This window comes from Pristiophorus japonicus, chromosome 7 (genome assembly GCF_044704955.1).
Source record: "Pristiophorus japonicus isolate sPriJap1 chromosome 7, sPriJap1.hap1, whole genome shotgun sequence".
In the NCBI taxonomy this organism is placed as follows: Eukaryota; Metazoa; Chordata; class Chondrichthyes; family Pristiophoridae; genus Pristiophorus; species Pristiophorus japonicus.
This window is the reverse complement of record NC_091983.1, coordinates 211,303,517-211,322,644: the sequence shown is the minus strand read 5'-3', so window position 1 is coordinate 211,322,644 and position 19,128 is coordinate 211,303,517. Positions and strand designations below refer to the sequence as shown.

The window sequence follows — 19,128 nt, the reverse complement described above, 5'->3', positions numbered from 1 at the left end:
GGAGGCCCATCATCCCTGTACCGACTCTTTGAAATAGATATCCAATTAGTCACACTCCTTGCTCTTTCCCCGAAATCCTTACAATTTTTTCCATTAAGTATATATATCTAATTAAAGATTATAAAATAAGATTAATAACTTGGAGAGTTATTATTCCACCAACAGTGCAGTCTAGATCACAACAACTTGCTGCATTTAAAAAGTTCTCCTCATTCCCCTCAGTTTCTTTTGCCAATCATCTTACATCTGTTTACTGACTCACCTGCCAGTGGAATCAGTTCCTCCTTATTTACTCTATCTAAAGTCTTCATAATTTTGAACACCTCTATTAAATCTTCCCTTAACCTTCTCTGTGTTAAGATGAACAATCCCAGCTTCTCTAGTCTCTCCACAGAATTGAAAGCTCTCATCCCTGGCACCATTCTAGTAAAGCTCCTCTGCACTCTCTCCAAGACCTTGACATTCTTCCCAAAATGTGGTGCCCAAAATTAAACAATACTCCGGCTGAGGCCTAATCAGTGATTTATAAAAAGGTAACTAACTTAATACCTATACCAGCTGTTCTAACATGGTGCAAGGCAAAAAAAAAAATTTGTTAATATTAAATGATGTCATTTAAAATAGCTCACCATTTTGAGTCCCGAAAGCCATACTATGTTGGTTCCCCAGAGATGCTGGTATCGATCTTATAGGATTATCCGGTTGTACTGGTAAAAGGTTCTGTGATGCTCGAACCCTGAAACTCCTATAAAATAACACATGACCAATTGTTGGGCTCACAATAAAATGAAGCAAAGTATATATAGCTAACAAGATTTAAATAAATCTTTATTTTAAAAAGGTGACATCAGTATCGTCGAATAGTTAATTATACAGCAAATTTATGTAACTTTGCAATATCAAGTTTATCAGCAGAGAGCTTTCTCTAAAGGCAAGAACTCCACCTTGAATTGATGAGCAGACATTTAAAATATTATGTAAATAGTGTAACTCATTACATAAAGAATATAGTTTTTCTTGCAAAGTGCTTTGGTTCCTAGATATAGAGATAGAGAGATATATATTTTTTTTAAATTGTCAAATCATAAATTGGCATTAAAAAGTATCATAGGCACATAGTTTTCAAAATCGGCTTCTGTTCACAAACATATCCCTATAAATATATCACATGCATGCCACATTTAAGGCAACAAAAATGATCAGATGAAGACAGAATCAGGTTCAATTTTGATGTCAAATAGCCTACCACCACTTTAGGTCGATACTCCCAACAAAGGCCAATTGGTAATGTCAAATCAAGTGGAGCTTCCGACCCTTTATTTCTGCCATCACAAAGACTGCCTACTTCCACCGCTGTATCATCTGCTTCAGTCCATCTGCTGTGGAAACCCCCTCAGGGCTTGATTAATCCAATGCTCTCCTGGCCAGGCTTCCACCCACCACCTTCAGGAAAATTCAGGTCATCCAAACTCTGCTGCCTGTATCCGATCTCACAGTCCTAGTCATGCTATAATTGTCATCATATATTAGCTCCCATTCCCCAAAGGCCTCAAATTTAAAATTCTCATCCTGGTTTACATTTTTAAATTGCATTACCCTTCCTATCTCTGTAACCTCTTCCAGCCCTACAATCCCAGAAGTCTCTGATCTCTTGTGCAATCCCCAACGTCTGCCCAACCATTTTTGACGATGCCTTCAGCTACTTGGGCCTTACAGTCTAGATTTCCTTTCATAAAGCACATTACCTCCCACTCAACCATTTGCAAGACCCTCCTTAAAATCCACCTCTTTGACCAAGGTTTCAGTCCTCTGTCCTAATATCTCCTCCTTTCACTGACTTTCCACCCACCCCACCCCCTCCCTGGCACCTCTATGAAGTGCTTTGGGACCTTTTCCTACATTAAAGATGCTGCATAAATGTAAATTGTTTTTGAATAAAAGTTGCATGAACACGAAATGTCTAACTTACTCGTATTGATGGAGTAACATATCCAATGGTTCTGCAGAATTTTGAATGCCTTTCTGAAAGATACTATCTGCTATCTGAACATTGCCTTTCACCTCAAGCACCTGTGCCCAAGCAAGATAGAGGGCAGCTGATTTTGTGCCAACCCCTTGGCTATACATGTAGCTGTAAAAATCAAGTGGCGTTGTGCTGCAGTTTATCTGAAGAAGTAAAGAACAAAACAAAAACAACAATTCGATGTTATTTGGATGGAGTAGAAATCTGTTAATAGGAGCACCAAATGGAAAACAATACATTTTTGATAGCAACGACTAGATACAGTAATAGCACAGTTGAATGTGAATTGCAACGTAATTGTTTCCTAACAATTGGAAAGCAACCCCACTAACAATTGCATTGGCCCAAAATTTGCAGTCAACGGCGAAGTGGCAATGTTCGCTGCTGACCTCGAAGAAAGCTGCCACAAAGATCTCACTGTCAAAAGGACATCCCCAGGGTAGAGCAGCAGTGATGTAATCAAGCTCTCTAAGCAGCCAATCACGTTGAAGAATGCAGACAGCAAACATGTATCTCGGAGGGAAACAAAATAATTTTCAGACAGTTGATAAGGAATGATAAGATTGAGGAATTTCAAAGTCAGAGTCTGAGAGGGTGGAACAAAATCATGCTGCCAGGGAAGAGTATCTCTCCGTGGTTGTTTTTGCATTTCCCTTTTTCTATTCTCCCCAGACTGCAGTATTACATCGTACAGGACTCTGTCTCTTTCTGGCATATAATACTAAATAAATTAAACAAGCATATTTGTAACCCAGCTCATCTCATCTCATCTCATCTCATCCCAAAGTCAGCTGAAATGAGACTTGCACATTCTCTTGCTGATAAAATCTTAAATTAAAAAGTGCATACAAAACACTTGCCAGTTTCAACCAGTAGTTGACATATCTTGGATCATTGGAATACTTATTGTCATCCATAAAATTCTTCACGAGTCTCTCCAACACTGAGACTTTATCTGCAGGGGGTAGTAACGGGTCTATCCACTGTATAAACCTAGAGTGATGGGAAATGAGGTGTAACCAACTTTTCACACAATACAGCAGTTTATCAAGAAAAACTTGTATTGAATTGATAGTTTTACCTGTCCCATAGATCCAGTGGATCATCACCTACATAGCTTTGTATTTCAGCTTCAAACATTCTGTAGATAAAAATAAATGTTTTAATATTAATCTTCCCCACATCAGTAATGTTTGGAAATGTGTTGTACCATTTATAAATCACAGCTATATATACAATGAACATGAAATATGCAAACAACATTCTAATGGTGCACTCTTCGTGAAGGCAAAATTAACTTTAAAAAAGGTATCCCCAGTAGCTCAGTTGTTAGATTCACTATATGTAGTATTGTTATACATACAAAGACATACAGAAAAAAAAAAAACGAGTCAGCCTTGGCTCAGTGGTAATACTCGTCTGAGTCAGAAGATAGTTGTTTCAAACACTATTCCACATACTTGAGGAAATATCCGAGACTGACACTATAAGTACAGAACTGAGGAAGTGCTTCAATGTCAGAAATGTTGTCCTCCAGATGAGAAGTTAAACTGAGGACCCATCCATTCCTCAGATGGATGTAAAAGATCCCATGGCAATATTCAAAGAGCAAGGGAGTTCTTCCAGTATCCTTGCTAATTTGTATCCCTCAACTATCACCACTAAAAAGCAGGTTATTTGGCCATTTATTTCATTGCTGTTTGTGGAGCATTATTGTGCACAAATTCGCCGATACATTTATCTACAGTACAACAGTGACCACGATTCAATAGCACTTCATTGGGTGTGAAGCACTTTGTGACATCCAGAGAACGCAAAAGGCATTATATAAATTCAACTTAGTTTTCTTTCTTGAATTGATCTCAGCTTGGGTGATAGTAAAGGCAATATAGGTAGCATCAATGCTCCTGAGCTATGGAAGGAAAAAAAAAAAATCAAGATTCACACTGACTGCCATCCAGTGACTTCTGCTGGAAAGCACACACTTTGAAATCTGGAGCACAGGCTTGAGTTACTTTCCAAGCCTGCTAATGATCACTACATACGCTCACAACTGAAGAATGGCAGAGATATCATATTAGGCAGCATTCAGGTCCTAGATTATTTGCATACTTTGAAGTAATATAACCAGAGTTGGCCTCATCTATACAACTAATGTTTTATGTACTTCAATGAGGTACTACTTTATGATCAAACTCCACAGATGCTGCCTGACCTGCTGAGTGTTTCCAGCATTTTCTGTTCCTTTTTGATTTAGCTGTCTCACTGGACTATGGCTTGAGCTTTTTTTATTCTTTGTTCAAAGCTTGTTGACTTGAGATCAGTCTTGATGCTCTTTACTATATTATTATAGCATAGGTCAATAACTAGGGGGCATAGATTTAAAGTAATTGGTAGAAGAATGAGAGGAGAGTTGATGAGAACTTTTTTCACCCAGAGGGTGATGGGGGGCTGGAACTCACTGCCTGAAAGGATGGGAGAGGCAGAAACCATCATTGCATTTAAAAAGTACTTGGTTATGAACTTGAAGTAGCAACAATTGCAAGGCCAAGAACCAAGAGCTGGAAAGTAGCACAGACACAAAGGGCCAATTGGCCTCCTTCTGTCCTGTAAATTTCTACAATTATCCAGTGCAAAAAAGAAAATGATTTTAAGTGCTGTGATGGTCATGGTGAACATCGAATCATTGAAAATTACGACATAGGAGGCCATTCAGCTCATTATCAATCGATATGGCTCAGAGACATGGACAATGTACAGTAGACAACTCAAGTCACTGGAGAAATACCACCAATGATGTCTCTGCAAGATCCTGCAAATCCCCTGGGAGGACAGACACACCAACGTTCACGTCCTCGACCAGGCCAACACTCCCAGCATTGAAGCACTGACCACACTTGATCAGCTCCGCTGGGTAGGCCACACTGTTCACATGATAACGGTAAGAGTTTGGTAAGTGGGAGGACTTTAAGGGTTAATCCCTTTTAAATCATTTCAAGGTTGGTGTAAATTACTAGTGACAATCTCTAGTAGCTTCTAAAGGTAAAATCAGATTACAAGTTTAAGTAAAACTGCAATATTAAACAGGTAGGATTCTTGTAGGTTTAAGCAGAGACAAACAAGCAAGCTAGCTTAGTTAATTGGGTAGCTAGTTAAAAACTGCTTCCTTAAATAGGCCAGTGAGTCAGCAAGGAACAGTATAAAAAGAGGGAGCTTGGTGAGGTCTTGCTCGGAGTGCAGTGGTAGGTCAGAGTGCAAAGGCAAGAGTTTGGTAAGTGGGAGCGGGAGGTGTTGCTTTGTCTTGTTTTCCCCACCAGTGTCGACTCCATGACCTGAAAGGAAAAGTAAACAAAGTGTGACATCACAGCAAGAAGTTCGGGGATGTCGGAGCGGCCTATAAAGGCTAGCTAGTACAACTGCAGCAGGGAGAGAAGGCAAAAAAGTGGAAAGAAATCGAAAGGTGACGCCATAGCTAAGGGGGTAAGTGATTGCTGAGTAGTTTTTCCTTTTCTTTGTCAGTAAGTAACCTTTAGCATTATTGTTGCTAAATTAAGTTAATCTAGGGGTGGAGGACATTCTAAAAAGGGAGGGAGAACAGCCAGTTGTCGTGGTGCACGTTGGTACCAATGACATAGGTAAAAAAAGGGATGAGTTCCTACGAAATGAATTTAAGGAGCTAGGAGCTAAATTAAAAAGTAGGACCTCAAAAGTAGTAATCTCGGGATTGCTACCAGTGCCACGTGCTAGTCAGAGTAGGAATCGCAGGATAGCTCAGATGAATACGTGGCTTGAGCAATGGTGCAGCAGGGAGGGATTCAAATTCCTGGGGCATTGGAACCGGTTCTGGGGGAGGTGGGACCAGTACAATCCGGACGGTCTGCACCTGGGCAGAATCGGAACCAATGTCCTCGGGGGAGTGTTTGCTAGTGCTGTTGGGGAGGAGTTAAACTAATATGGCAGGGGGATGGGAACCAATGCAGGGAGATAGAGGGAAACAAAAAGGAGGCAAAAACAAAAGACAGAAAGGAGATGAGGAAAAGTGGAGGGCAGAGAAACCCAAGGCAAAGAACAAAAAGGGCCATTGTACAGCAAAATTCTAAAAGGACAGAGGGTGTTAAAAAAACAAGCCTAAAGGCTTTGTGTCTTAATGCAAGGAGTATCCGCAATAAGGTGGATGAATTAACTGTGCAAATAGATGTTAACAAATATGATGTGATTGGGATTACGGAGACGTGGCTCCAGGATGAGCAGGGCTGGGAACTCAACATCCAGGGGTATTCAACATTCAGGAAGGATAGAATAAAAGGAAAAGGAGGTGGGGTAGCATTGCTGGTTAAGGAGGAGATTAAGGCAATAGTTAGGAAGGACATTAGCTTGGATGATGTGGAATCTATATGGGTAGAGCTGCAGAACACCAAAGGGCAAAAAACGTTAGTGGGAGTTGTGTACAGACCTCCAAACAGTAGTAGTGATGTTGGGGAGGGCATCAAACAGGAAATTAGGGGTGCGTGCAATAAAGGTGCAGCAGTTATAATGGGTGACTTTAATATGCACATAGATTGGGCTAACCAAACTGGAAGCAATACGGTGGAGGAGGATTTTCTGGAGTGCATAAGGGATGGTTTTTTAGACCAATATGTCGAGGAACCAACTAGGGGGGAGGCCATCTTAGACTGGGTGTTATGTAATGAGAAAGGATTAATTAGCAATCTCGTTGTGCGAGGCCCCTTGGGGAAGAGTGACCATAATATGGTGGAATTCTGCATTAGGATGGAGAATGAAACAGTTAATTCAGAGACCATGGTCCAGAACTTAAAGAAGGCTAACTTTGAAGGTATGAGGCGTGAATTGGCTGAGATGGATTGGCGAATGATACTTAAGGGGTTGACTGTGGATGGGCAATGGCAGACATTTAGAGACCGCATGGATGAACTACAACAATTGTACATTCCTGTCTGGCATAGAAATAAAAAAGGGAAGGTGGCTCAACCGTGGCTATCAAGGGAAATCAGGGATAGTATTAAAGCCAAGGAAGTGGCATACAAATTGGCCAGAAATAGCAGCGAACCTGGGGACTGGGAGAAATTTAGAACTCAGCAGAGGAGGACAAAGGGTTTGATTAGGGCAGGGAAAATGGAGTATGAGAAGAAGCTTGCAGGGAACATTAAGACGGATTGCAAAAGTTTCTATAGATATGTAAAGAGAAAAAGGTTAGTAAAGACAAACGTAGGTCCCCTGCAGTCAGAATCAGGGGAAGTCATAACGGGGAACAAAGAAATGGCGGACCAATTGAACAAGTACTTTGGTTCGGTATTCACGAAGGAGGACACGAACAACCTTCCGGTTATAAAAGGGGTCGGGGGGTCTAGTAAGGAGGAGGAACTGAGGGAAATCCTTATTAGCCGGGAAATTGTGTTGGGGAAATTGATGGGATTGAAGGCCGATAAATCCCCAGGGCCTGATGGACTGCATCCCAGAGTACTTAAGGAGGTGGCCTTGGAAATAGTGGATGCGTTGACAGTCATTTTCCAACATTCCATTGACTCTGGATCAGTTCCTATGGAGTGGAGGGTAGCCAATGTAACCCCACTTTTTAAAAAAGGAGGGAGAGAGAAAACAGGGAATTATAGACCGGTCAGCCTGACATCGGTAGTGGGTAAAATGATGGAATCAATTATTAAGGATGTCATAGCAGTGCATTTGGAAAGAGGTGACATGATAGGTCCAAGTCAGCATGGATTTGTGAAAGGGAAATCATGCTTGACAAATCTTCTGGAATTTTTTGAGGATGTTTCCAGTAGAGTGGATAAGGGAGAACCAGTTGATGTGGTATATTTGGACTTTCAGAAGGCGTTCGACAAGGTCCCACACAAGAGATTGATGTGCAAAGTTAGAGCACATGGGATTGGGGGTAGTGTACTGACATGGATTGAGAACTGGTTGTCAGACAGGAAGCAAAGAGTAGGAGTAAATGGGTACTTTTCAGAATGGCAGGCAGTGACTAGTGGGGTACCGCAGGGTTCTGTGCTGGGGCCCCAGCTGTTTACACTGTACATTAATGATTTAGATGAGGGGATTGAGTGTAGTATCTCCAAGTTTGCGGATGACACTAAGTTGGGTGGCAGTGTGAGCTGCGAGGAGGATGCTGTGAGGCTGCAGAGCGACTTGGATAGGTTAGGTGAGTGGGCAAATGCATGGCAGATGAAGTATAATGTGGATAAATGTGAGGTTATCCACTTTGGTGGTAAAAACAGAGAGACAGACTATTATCTGAATGGTGACAGATTAGGAAAAGGGGAGGTGCAAAGAGACCTGGGTGTCATGGTACATCAGTCATTGAAGGTTGGCATGCAGGTGCAGCAGGCGGTTAAGAAAGCAAATGGCATGTTGGCCTTCATAGCAAGGGGATTTGAGTACAGGGGCAGGGAGGTGTTGCTACAGTTGTACAGGGCATTGGTGAGGCCACACCTGGAGTATTGTGTACAGTTTTGGTCTCCTAACCTGAGGAAGGACATTCTTGCTATTGAGGGAGTGCAGCGAAGGTTCACCAGACTGATTCCCGGGATGGCGGGACTGACCTATCAAGAAAGACTGGATCAACTGGGCTTGTATTCACTGGAGTTCAGAAGAATGAGAGGGGACCTCATAGAAACATATAAAATTCTGACGGGGTTAGACAGGTTAGATGCAGGAAGAATGTTCCCAATGTTGGGGAAGTCCAGAACCAGGGGTCACAGTCTAAGGATAAGGGGTAAGCCATTTAGGACCGAGATGCGGAGGAACTTCTTCACCCAGAGAGTGGTGAACCTGTGGAATTCTCTACCACAGAAAGTTGTTGAGGCCAATTCACTAAATATATTCAAAAAGGAGTTAGATGAGGTCCTTACTGCTAGGGGGATCAAGGGGTATGGCGAGAAAGCAGGAATGGGGTACTGAAGTTGAATGTTCAGCCATGAACTCATTGAATGGCGGTGCAGGCTAGAAGGGCCGAATGGCCTACTCCTGCACCTATTTTCTATGTTTCTATGTTAAGTCATGGCAGGAGAGCTCAGACACGTGTTATGTTCCTCCTGTACTATGGGAAGTCAGGGACGCTTCCAGTGTCCCTGACGACTACATATGCGGCAAGTGTATTCGGCTGCAGCTCCTGATAGACCGCATTGTGGCACTGGAGCTGCGGGTGGATTCACTCTGGAGCATCCACGATGCGGAGAATAATGTGAATAGCACATTTAGTGAGTTGGTCTTACTGCAGGTAAAGGTTATACAGCCAGATAGGGGATAGGTGACCAATGGGAAGAGCAATGGAAGGAAGGTAGTGCAGGAGTCCCCTACGGTCATCCCCCTGCAAAACAGATACACCGCTTTGGGTACTGTTCAGGGGGATGACTCATCAGGGGAGGGCAGCAGCAGCCGCCAAGTTCATGGCACTGTGGGTGGCTCTGCTGCACAGGAGGGCAGAAAAGAGAGTGGGAGAGCTATAGTGATAGGAGATTCTACTGTAAGGGGAATAGATAGAAGTTTCTGCGGCTGCAACTGAGACTCCAGGATGGTATGTTGCCTCCCTGGTGCAAGGGTCAAGGATGTCTCCGAGCAGGTGCAGGACATTTTGAAGGGAGCGTGTTAAGTCAGTTGGCGTGGTGCATATAGGTAAAAAATGGGATGAGGTCCTACAAGACAAATTTAGGGAGCTAGGAGCTAAATTTAAAAAGTAGGACCTCAGGATTGCTACCAGTGCCACGTGCTAGTCAGAGTAGGAATCGCAGGATAGCTCAGATGAATACGTGGCTTGAGGAGTGGTGCAGAAGGGATGGATTCAAATTCCTGGGACATTGAAACCAGTTCTGGGGGAGGTGGGACCAGTACAAACCGGACGGTCTGCACCTGGGCAGGACCGGAACCAATATCCTAGGGGGAGTGTTTGCTAGTGCTGTTGGGGAGGGGTTAAACCAACATGGCAGGGGGATGGGAACCTATGCAGGGAGACAGAGGGAAGTAGAATGGGGGCAGAAGCAAAAGATAGAAAGAAGAAAAGTAAAAGTGGAGGGCACAGAAACCCAAGGCAAAAAGCAAAAAGGGCCACATTACAGCAGAATCCTAAAGGGGCAAAGGGTGTTAAAAAAGACAAGCCTGAAGGCTCTATGCCTCAATGCGAGGAGTATTCGGAATAAGGTGGACGAATTAACTGCGCAGATAGCAGTTAACGGATATGATGTAATTGGAATCACGGAGACATGGCTCCAGGGTGACCAAGGCTGGGAACGCAACATCCAGGGGTATTCAACATTTAGGAAAGTCAGAAAGGAAAAGGAGGTGGGGTGGCGTTGCTGGCTAAAGAGGAAATTAATGCAATAGTAAGGAAGGACATTAGCTTGGATGATGTGGAATCTGTATGGGTGGAGCTACTGGAATACCAAAGGGCAGAAAACGCTAGTGGGAGTTGTATACAGACCACCCAACAGTAGTAATGAGGATGGGGACAACATAAAACAAGAAATTAGGCATGCATGCAATAAAGATACAGCAGTTATCATGGGCGACTTTAATCTACATAATGACTAGGCTAACCAAACTGGTAGCAATGTGGTGGAGGAGGATTTCCTGGAGCGCATTAGGGATGGTTTTCTCGACCAATATGTCAAGGAACCAACGAGAGGGCTGGCCATCCTAGACTGGATGATGTGTAATGAGAAAGGACTAATTAACAATCTTGATGTGCGAGGCCCCTTGGGGAAGAGTGACCATAATACGGTAGAATTCTTTATTAAGATGGAGAGTGACACAGTTAATTCAGAGACTAGGGTCCTGAACTTGGGGAAAGGTAACTTCGATGGTATGAGACGTGACTTGGCTAGAATAGACTGCCGAGTGATACTTAAAGGGTTGACGGTGGATAGGCAATGGCAAACATTTAAAGATCACATAGATGAACTTCAACAATTATGCATCCCTGTCTGGAGTAAAAATAAAACTGGCAAGGTAGCTCAACTGTGGCTAACAAGGGAAATTAAGAATAGTGTTAAATCCAAGGAAGAGGCATATAAAAAGCAGCAAACCTGAGGACTGGGAAAATTTTGTAACACAGCAGAGGAGGACAAAGGATTTAATTAGGAAGCGGAAAATAGCAAACAAGAGGAATCTTGGTGGGAACATAAAAACTGACTACAAAAGCTTATATAAAATATAAAATACAATTGTAGGTCCCTTGCAGTCAGATTCAGGTGAATTTATAATGGGGAACAAAGAAACGGCGGACCAGTTAAACAAATACTTTGGTTCTGTTTTCACAAAGGAAGACACAAGTAAACTTCCGGAAATACTAGGGGACTGAGGTTCTAGTGAGGAGGAACTGAAGGATATCCTTATAAAGCGGGAAATTGTTTTAGGGAAATTGATGGGATTGAAGGCCGATAAATACCTGGGGCCTGATAGTCTGCACCCCAGAGTACTTAAGGAATTGGCCATAGAAATAGTGGATGCATTGGTGATCATTTTCCAACAGTCTATCGACTGTGGATCAGTTCCTATTGACTGGAGGGTAGCTAATGTAATGCCATTGTTTAAAAAAGGGAGAGAGAAAACAGGTAATTATAGACCGGTTAGCCTGACATCTGTCGTGGGGAAAATGTTGGAATCAATTATTAAAGATGAAAAAGCAGCGCATTTGGAAAGCAATGACAGGATCGGTCTAAGTCAGCATGGATTTATGAAAGGGAAATCATGCTTGACAAATATTCTGGAATTTTGAGGATGTAACTAGTAGAGTGGACAAGGGAGAACCAGTGGATGTGGTGTATTTGGACTTTCAAAAGGCTTTTGACAAGGTCCAACAAAAGAGATTGGTGTGCAAAATTAAAGCACATGGTATTGGGGGTAATGTACTGACATGGATAGAGAACTGGTTGGCAGACAGGAAGCAGAGAGTCAGGATAAAAGGGTCGTTTTCAGAATGGCAGGCAGTGACTAGTGGAGTACCGCAGGGCTCAGTGCTGGGACCCCAGCTCTTTACAATATACATTAATGATTTAGATGAAGGAATTGAGTGTAGTATCTCCAAGTTTGCAGATGACACTAAAGTGGGTGGCAGTGTGAGCTGAGGGGAGGACGCTAAAAGGCTGCAGGGTGACTTGGACAGGTTAGGTGAGTGGGCAAATGCATGGCAGATGCAGTATAATGTGGATAAATGTGTGGTTATCCACTTTGGGGGCAAAAACACAAAGGCAGAATATTATCTGAATGGTGACAGATTAGGAAAGGGGGAGGTGCAACGAGACCTGGGTGTCATGGTTCATCAGTCATTGAAAGTTGGCATGCAGGTACAGCAGGCGGTGAAGACGGTAAATGGTATGTTGGCCTTCATAGCTAGAGGATTTGAGTATAGGAGCAGGGAGGTCTTACTGCAGTTGTACAGGGCCTTGGTGAGGCCTCACCTGGAGTATTGTGTTCGGTTTTGGTCTTCTAATCTGAGAAAGGACGTTCTTGCTATTGAGGGAGTGCAGCGAAGGTTCACCAAACTGATTCCTGGGATGGCGGGACTGTCATATGAGGAGAGACTGGATCAACTGGGCCTTTATACATTGGAGTTTAGAAGGATGAGAGGGAATCTCATAGAAACTTACAAGATTCTGATGGGACCGGACAGGTTAGATGCGGGAAGAATGTTCCCGATAACGGGGAGGTCCAGAACCAGGGGACACAGTCTTAGGATTAGGGGCAAGCTACTTAGGACTGAGATGAGGAGAAACTTCTTCACTCAGATTGTTAACCTGTGGAATTCCCTACCGCAGATAGTTGTTGATGCCAGTTCATTGGATATATTCAAGAAGGAGTTAGATATGGCCCTTACAGCTAAAGGGATCAAGAGGAATGGAGAGAAAGCAGGAAAGGTGTACTGAGGGAATGATCAGCCATGATCTTATTGAGTGGTGGTGCAGGCTCGAAAGGCCAAATGGCCTACTCCTGCACCTATTTTCTATGCCAGCCACGGGACTCCCAAAGCAAGCGCTCTACTCAGAACTCCTTCACGGCAAACGAGCCAAAAGGAGGGCAGAGGAAACGTTACAAGGACACACTCAAAGCCTCCCTGATAAAATGCAATATCCCCACTGACACCTGGGAGACCCTGGTCAAAGTCTTCCCTAAGTGGAGGAAGTGCATCCAGGAGGGCGCTGAGTACCTCGAGTCTCATTGCCAAGAGCATGCAGAAATCAAGCGCAGGCAGCGGAAAGAGCGTGCAGCAAACCAGTCACACCCTCACCGACTATCTGCCCCACCTGTGACAGGGACTATGGTTCCCGTATTGGACTGTTCAGCCACCTAAGGACTCAAACATAGAAAATAGGTGCAGGAGTAGGCCATTCGGCCCTTCGAGCCTGCACCGCCATTCAATAAGATCATGGCTGATCATTCCTTCAGTACCCCTTTCCTGCTTTCTCTCCATACCCCTTGATCCCCTTAACCGTAAGGGTCGTATCTAACTCGCTCTTGAATATATCCAATGAACTGGTATCAACAACTCTCTGCGGCAGGGAATTTCACAGGTCAACAACTCTGAGTGAAGAAGTTTCTCCTCATCTCAGTCCTAAATGGCCTGCCCCTTATCCTAAGGCTATATCCCCTGGTTCTGGATTTCCCCAACATAGAGAACATTCTTCCCACATCTAACCTGTCCAGTCCCGTCAGAATCTTGTGAGTTTCTATGAGATTCCCTCTCATCCTTCTAAACGCCAGTGAATAAAGGCCCAGTTGATCCAGTCTCTCCTCATATGACAGCCCAGCCATCCCTGAAATCAGTTTGGTGAACCTTCGCTGCACTCCCTCAATAGCAAGAACGTCCTTCCTCAGACTAAGAGACCAAAACTGAACACAATATTCCAGGTGAGGCCTCACGAGGCCCTGTACAACTGCAGCAAGACCTCCCTGCTCCTATATTCAAATCCCCTCGCTATGAAGGCCAACATTCCATTTGCCTTCTTTACCGCCTGCTGTACCTGCGTGCCCATTTTCAGTTACTGATGAACCATGTCACCCAGGTCTCATTGCACCTCCCCTTTTTCTAGTCTGCCGCCATTCAGATAATATTCTGCCTTTCTGTTTTTGCCCCCAAAATGAATAACCTCACATTTATCCACATTATACTGCATCTGCCATGCATTTGCCCACTCACCTAATCTGTCCAAGTCACCCTGCAGCCTCTTAGCGTCCTCCTCACAGCTCACACCCCAACCAGTTTAGTGTCATCCGCAAATTTGGAGATATTACACTCTATTCCTTCATCCAAATCGTTAATGTATATTGTAAAGAGCTGGGGTCCCAGCACTGAGCCCTGCGGCACCCCACTAGTACCTGCCTGCCATTCTGAAAAGGACCCGTTTATCCCAACACTCTGCTTCCTGTCTGCCAACCAGTTCTCTATCCACATCAGTACATTAACCCCAATACCATGCACTTTGATTTTGTACACCAATCTCTTGTGTGGGACCTTGTCAAAAGCCTTTTGAAAGTCCAAATACACCACATCCACTGGTTCTCCCTTGTCCACTCTACTAATTACATCCTCAAAATTCCAGAAGATTCGTCAAGCATGATTTCCCTTTCATAAATCCATGTTGACTTGGTCTGATCCTGTCACTGCTTTCCAAATGGGCTGCTATTTCATCCTTAATGATTGATTCCAACATTTTCCCCACTACTGATGTCAGGCTAACCGGTCTATAATTATCCACTTTCTCTCTCCCTCCTTTTTTAAAAAGTGGCGTTACATTAGCTACCCTCCAGTCCATAGGAACTGATCCAGAGTCGATAGATTGTTGGAAAATGATCACCAATGCATCCACTATTTCTATGGCCAATTCCTTAAGTACTCTGGGATGCAGACTATCAGGGCCCAGGGATTTATCAGCCTTTAATCCCATCAATTTCCCACCTAATAAGGATATCTTTCAGTTCCTCATTCTCACGAGACCCACTGTCCCCTAGTACATTCGGAAGGTTATTTGTATCTTCTTTTGTGAAGACAGAACCTAAATATTGGTTCAATTGGTCTGCCATTTCTTTGTTCACCATTATAAATTCACCTGAATCCGACTGCAAGGGACCTACGTTTGTCTTTACTAATCTTTTTCTCTTCACATATTTATAGAAGCTTTTGCAGTCAGTTTTTATGTTCTCTGCAAGCTTCCCCTCATACTCTATTTTCCTCTTCTTAAGTAAACACTAAGTCGTCCTCTGTTGAATTCTAAATTTCTCCCAGTCCTCAGGTTTGTTGCTTTTTCTAGCCAATTTATATGCCTCTTCCTTGGTTATCCTTAATTTCCCTTGTTAGCCATGGTTGAGCCACCTTCCCAGTTTTATTTTTACTCCAGACAGGGATGTACAATTACTGAAGTTCATCCATGTGATCTTTAAATGTTTGCCATTGCTTATCCACAGTCAACCCTTTAAGTATCCTCTGCCAGTCTATTCTATCCAATTCACACCTCATAACAAAGTTACCTTTCCTTAAGTTCAGGACCCTAGTTTCCAAATTAACTTTGTCACACTCCATCTTAAATAGGAATTCTACTATATTATGGTCACTTTTCCCCAAAGGGCCTCACACAACAAGATTGCTAATTAATCCCTTCTCATTACACATCACCCAGTCTAGGATGGCCAGCTCCCTGGTTGGTTCCTCAACATATTGGTCTAGAAAACCATCCCCAATACACTCCAGGAAATCCTCCTCCAACACATTGCTACCAGTTAGGTTAGCCCAATCTATATGTAGATTAAAGTCACCCATGATTACTGCTGTACCTTTATTGCACACATCCCTTATTTCTTGTTTTATGCTGTCCCCAACCTCACTACTCATGTTTAGCGTGGAAGCAAATTTTTCTCAATTTCAAGAGACTGCCGACGATGATGCTCAATCAAAAAAGAGCTACCCAGCCTAATCCCACCTTCCAGCACCAGGTCTGTAGCCCTGTATGTCACAGCTCTTTAAATGCAATTCCAAGTACTTTTTAAATGTGATGAGGGTTTCTGCCTCTACCACTCTTTCAGGCAGAGTTCCAGACACCCATCACCCTCTGGGTAATGTTTTTTTCCCCTCATCTCCCCTCTAATCCTTCTACCAACTACTTTAAATCTGTGGTCCCTGGTTATTGACCCCTCTGCTAAGGGAAACAGGTCCTTCCTATCCACTTTCTCAGCCCCTCATAACTTTATATACCACAATTAAATCTCCCCTCAGCCTACTCTGTAAAAAAAGACAACCGCAGCATATCCAATCTTTCCTCATAGCTAAAATGTTCCAGTCCTGTCAACATCCTCATAAATCTCCTCTGCATCCTCTCTGGTGCAATCACATCTTTGTTGTGATGTGGTGACCAGAACTGTACACAGTACTCAAGCTGTGGCCTTACTCATGCTATATACAGTTCAAGCATAACCCTCCCTGCTCTTATATTCTATGCCTTGGCTAATAAAGGAAAGCATTCCGTATGCCTTTTTAACTACTTTATCTACCTGTCCTGCTCCCTTTAAGGATCTGTGGATATACACTCCAACATCCCTCTGTCCCACCATACCTCTCAGTATCCTCCCATTTATTGTGTATTCCCTTGCCTTGTTGCCACTCCCCAAATGCATTATTTCACATTTTTCTAGATTGAATTCCACTTGCCACTTTTCTGCCCAATTCATCGATATCTTCCTGCAGTGTAGAGCTTTCCTCCTTACTGTCAATCACACAAACAATTTTCATATCATCTGCAAATTTCTTTATCATGCCCCCCGACATTTAAGTCTAAATCATTAATATATATATACACAACAAAAAGTAAGGGACAGAATACTGAGCCCTGTGGAACCCCACTGGAAACAGCCTTCCAGTCACAAAAACTCCCCTCAAACCATTACCCTTTGCTTCCTGGCACTGAGACAATTTTGGATCCAATTTGCCACTCTCCCTTGGATCCCACGAGCTTTGACCTTTTTGATCAGCTTACCATGTGGGACCATAGGCACAACCTTCCCTTAAAAAATAGGTAAATAATCGATATGATCAGTGCATGCATTGCACAGCCCTGGCATAACTTGTCTAGACTTGCCTAGATTTAGTTCGGACCTGGAATTTTAGGTCCATCATTGAAACACCGGTGAACTTTTTGACGTGGAAGCAAGTCATCCTCGATTCGAGGGACTGCCTCTGATGAGACTTGCCTTCTACTGTCCTGTCTATACATTGCAGCAACTTTGTGATTCATTTATTTGAACCGCTTCGCCGAACTTTGAAAAAGTGACCAAAATGAGCCGCGTCACTTGGGGGAGGTGGGAATACACAAGGAAAAGCCCAGCTGGCCTGGCCAGTGTGATTTAAACAGATCATCCTCCCGCCCCTCGCCCTCGGGAATGCCTGCTAACTCGACAGCTCGCCACAAAGCTCCCAGCTCTACCGAGGTGAACTCACTGCCAGCATTGCTGCAAGTCCATGGTGCCGCCGGCGGCCATCTCCACTCGGAACTGTTTACCTTCCGCGGGCGGGCAGACAGACACGGAGCCGCGCGAGCCCTTTTTTTAAAAGTATAACCGTCACCTCGCTCCTCAACGGCCATTGGCTGCTGTCGCGCGCCTCTAACCTTTCACCTATTCTCCGGCAGCCAATCAGTGGCGCGGGAGCCTGCTCCGCCTCCTTTATTCCACACCCATGCCCTTACGAACACTTGCGCGCGCGCGCGTCCAGCAACATTTCTTCCTGCGCGTGCACCGCAGGGCTCTCGTCGCGCGACGCAACCACGAAGCAAGTGTTTCCTGAATGAAGAAGAAATGGATTGGTTTGATATATTTCTGTAGTGTAGGAAGGAGCGAACCAACATATGGCAGCAACTGTTTACTATTTAGAGTGAAATGGAACAAGGTAATAAGTTGCAGTTGATCTCGTTGTGTCATCCTCCTGAATAGTTTGGAGCAGTTGATGCAGAATTCCAGAACATAGAATATTACAGCACAGAAGGAGGCCAGAAGCGAGTAATTCTAGACCGGTTAGCCTGACATCAGAAGTGGGGGAAACGTTGGAATCAATCATTAAGGATGAAATAGCAGCCCATTTGGAAAGCAGTGACAGGATCAGACCGAGTCAGCATGGATTTATGAAAGGGAAATCATGCTTGACGAATCTTCTGGAATTTTTTGAGGATGTAACTAGTAGAGTGGACAAGGGAGAACCAGTGGATGTTGTGTATTTGGACTTTCAAAAGACTTTTGACAAGGTCCCTCACAAGAGATTGGTGTACAAAATCAAAGCGCATGGTATTGGGAGTAATGTACTGACGTGGATAGAGAACTGGTTGGCAAACAGGAAGCAGAGAGTCGGGATAAACGGGTCCTTTTCAGAATGGCAGGCAGTTACTAGTGGGGTGCCGCAGGGCTCAGTGCTGGGACCCCAGCTCTTTACAATATACATTAACGATTTGGATGAAGGAATAGAGTGTAATATTTCCAAGTTTGCAGATGACACTAAACTGGGTGGCGGTGTGAGCTGTGAGGAGGACGCTAAGTGACTGGAGGGTGACTTGGACAGATTAAATGAGTGGGCAAATACATGGCAGATGCAGTATAATGTGGATAAATGTGAGGTTATCCATTTTGGGGGCAAAAACACAAAGGCAGAATATTATCTGAATGGCGGTCGACTAGAAAAAGGGGAGTTGCAACGAGACCTGGGTGTCATGGTTCATCAGTCACTGAATGTGGGCACGCAGGTATAGCAGGCGGTAAAGAAGGCAAATGGTATGTTGACCTTCATAGCGAGGGGATTTGAATATAGGAGCAGGGAGGTCTTGCTGCAGTTGTACAGGGCCTTAGTGAGGCCTCACCTGGAATATTGTGTTCAGTTTTGGTCTCCTATTCTGAACATAAGAACATAAGAATTAGGAACAGGAGTAGGCTATCTAGCCCCTCGAGCCTGCTCCTACATTCAACAAGATCATGGTTGATCTGGCCGTGGACTCAGCTCCACTTACCCGCCAGCTCCCCGTAACCCTTAATTCCCTTAGTGGTTAAAAATCTATCTATCTGTGATTTGAATATATTCAATGAGCTAGCCTCAACTGCTTCCTTGG

The 19,128-nt window shown here is 43.8% G+C and overlaps 1 protein-coding gene across 2 annotated transcripts in view; it reads right to left on the bottom strand.

Annotated features, from left to right (window-relative positions):
- The window catches only part of bub1 (BUB1 mitotic checkpoint serine/threonine kinase), an 89,020-nt gene extending 71,435 nt beyond the window's left edge, over positions 1–17,585 (bottom strand). For both annotated transcript variants that reach the window (XM_070885759.1, XM_070885760.1), the window contains exons 1-5: positions 17,478–17,585; positions 3,105–3,164; positions 2,884–3,016; positions 1,970–2,166; positions 630–745 (exon numbers count right to left, since the gene is read on the bottom strand). In XM_070885759.1, the coding sequence (XP_070741860.1) occupies positions 630–745; positions 1,970–2,166; positions 2,884–3,016; positions 3,105–3,164; positions 17,478–17,518 (547 nt within the window). In that variant the 5' untranslated portion in view covers positions 17,519–17,585. The remainder of the gene's footprint in view (positions 1–629; positions 746–1,969; positions 2,167–2,883; positions 3,017–3,104; positions 3,165–17,477) is intronic.
- Between the last annotated feature and the right edge of the window lie 1,543 nt (positions 17,586–19,128).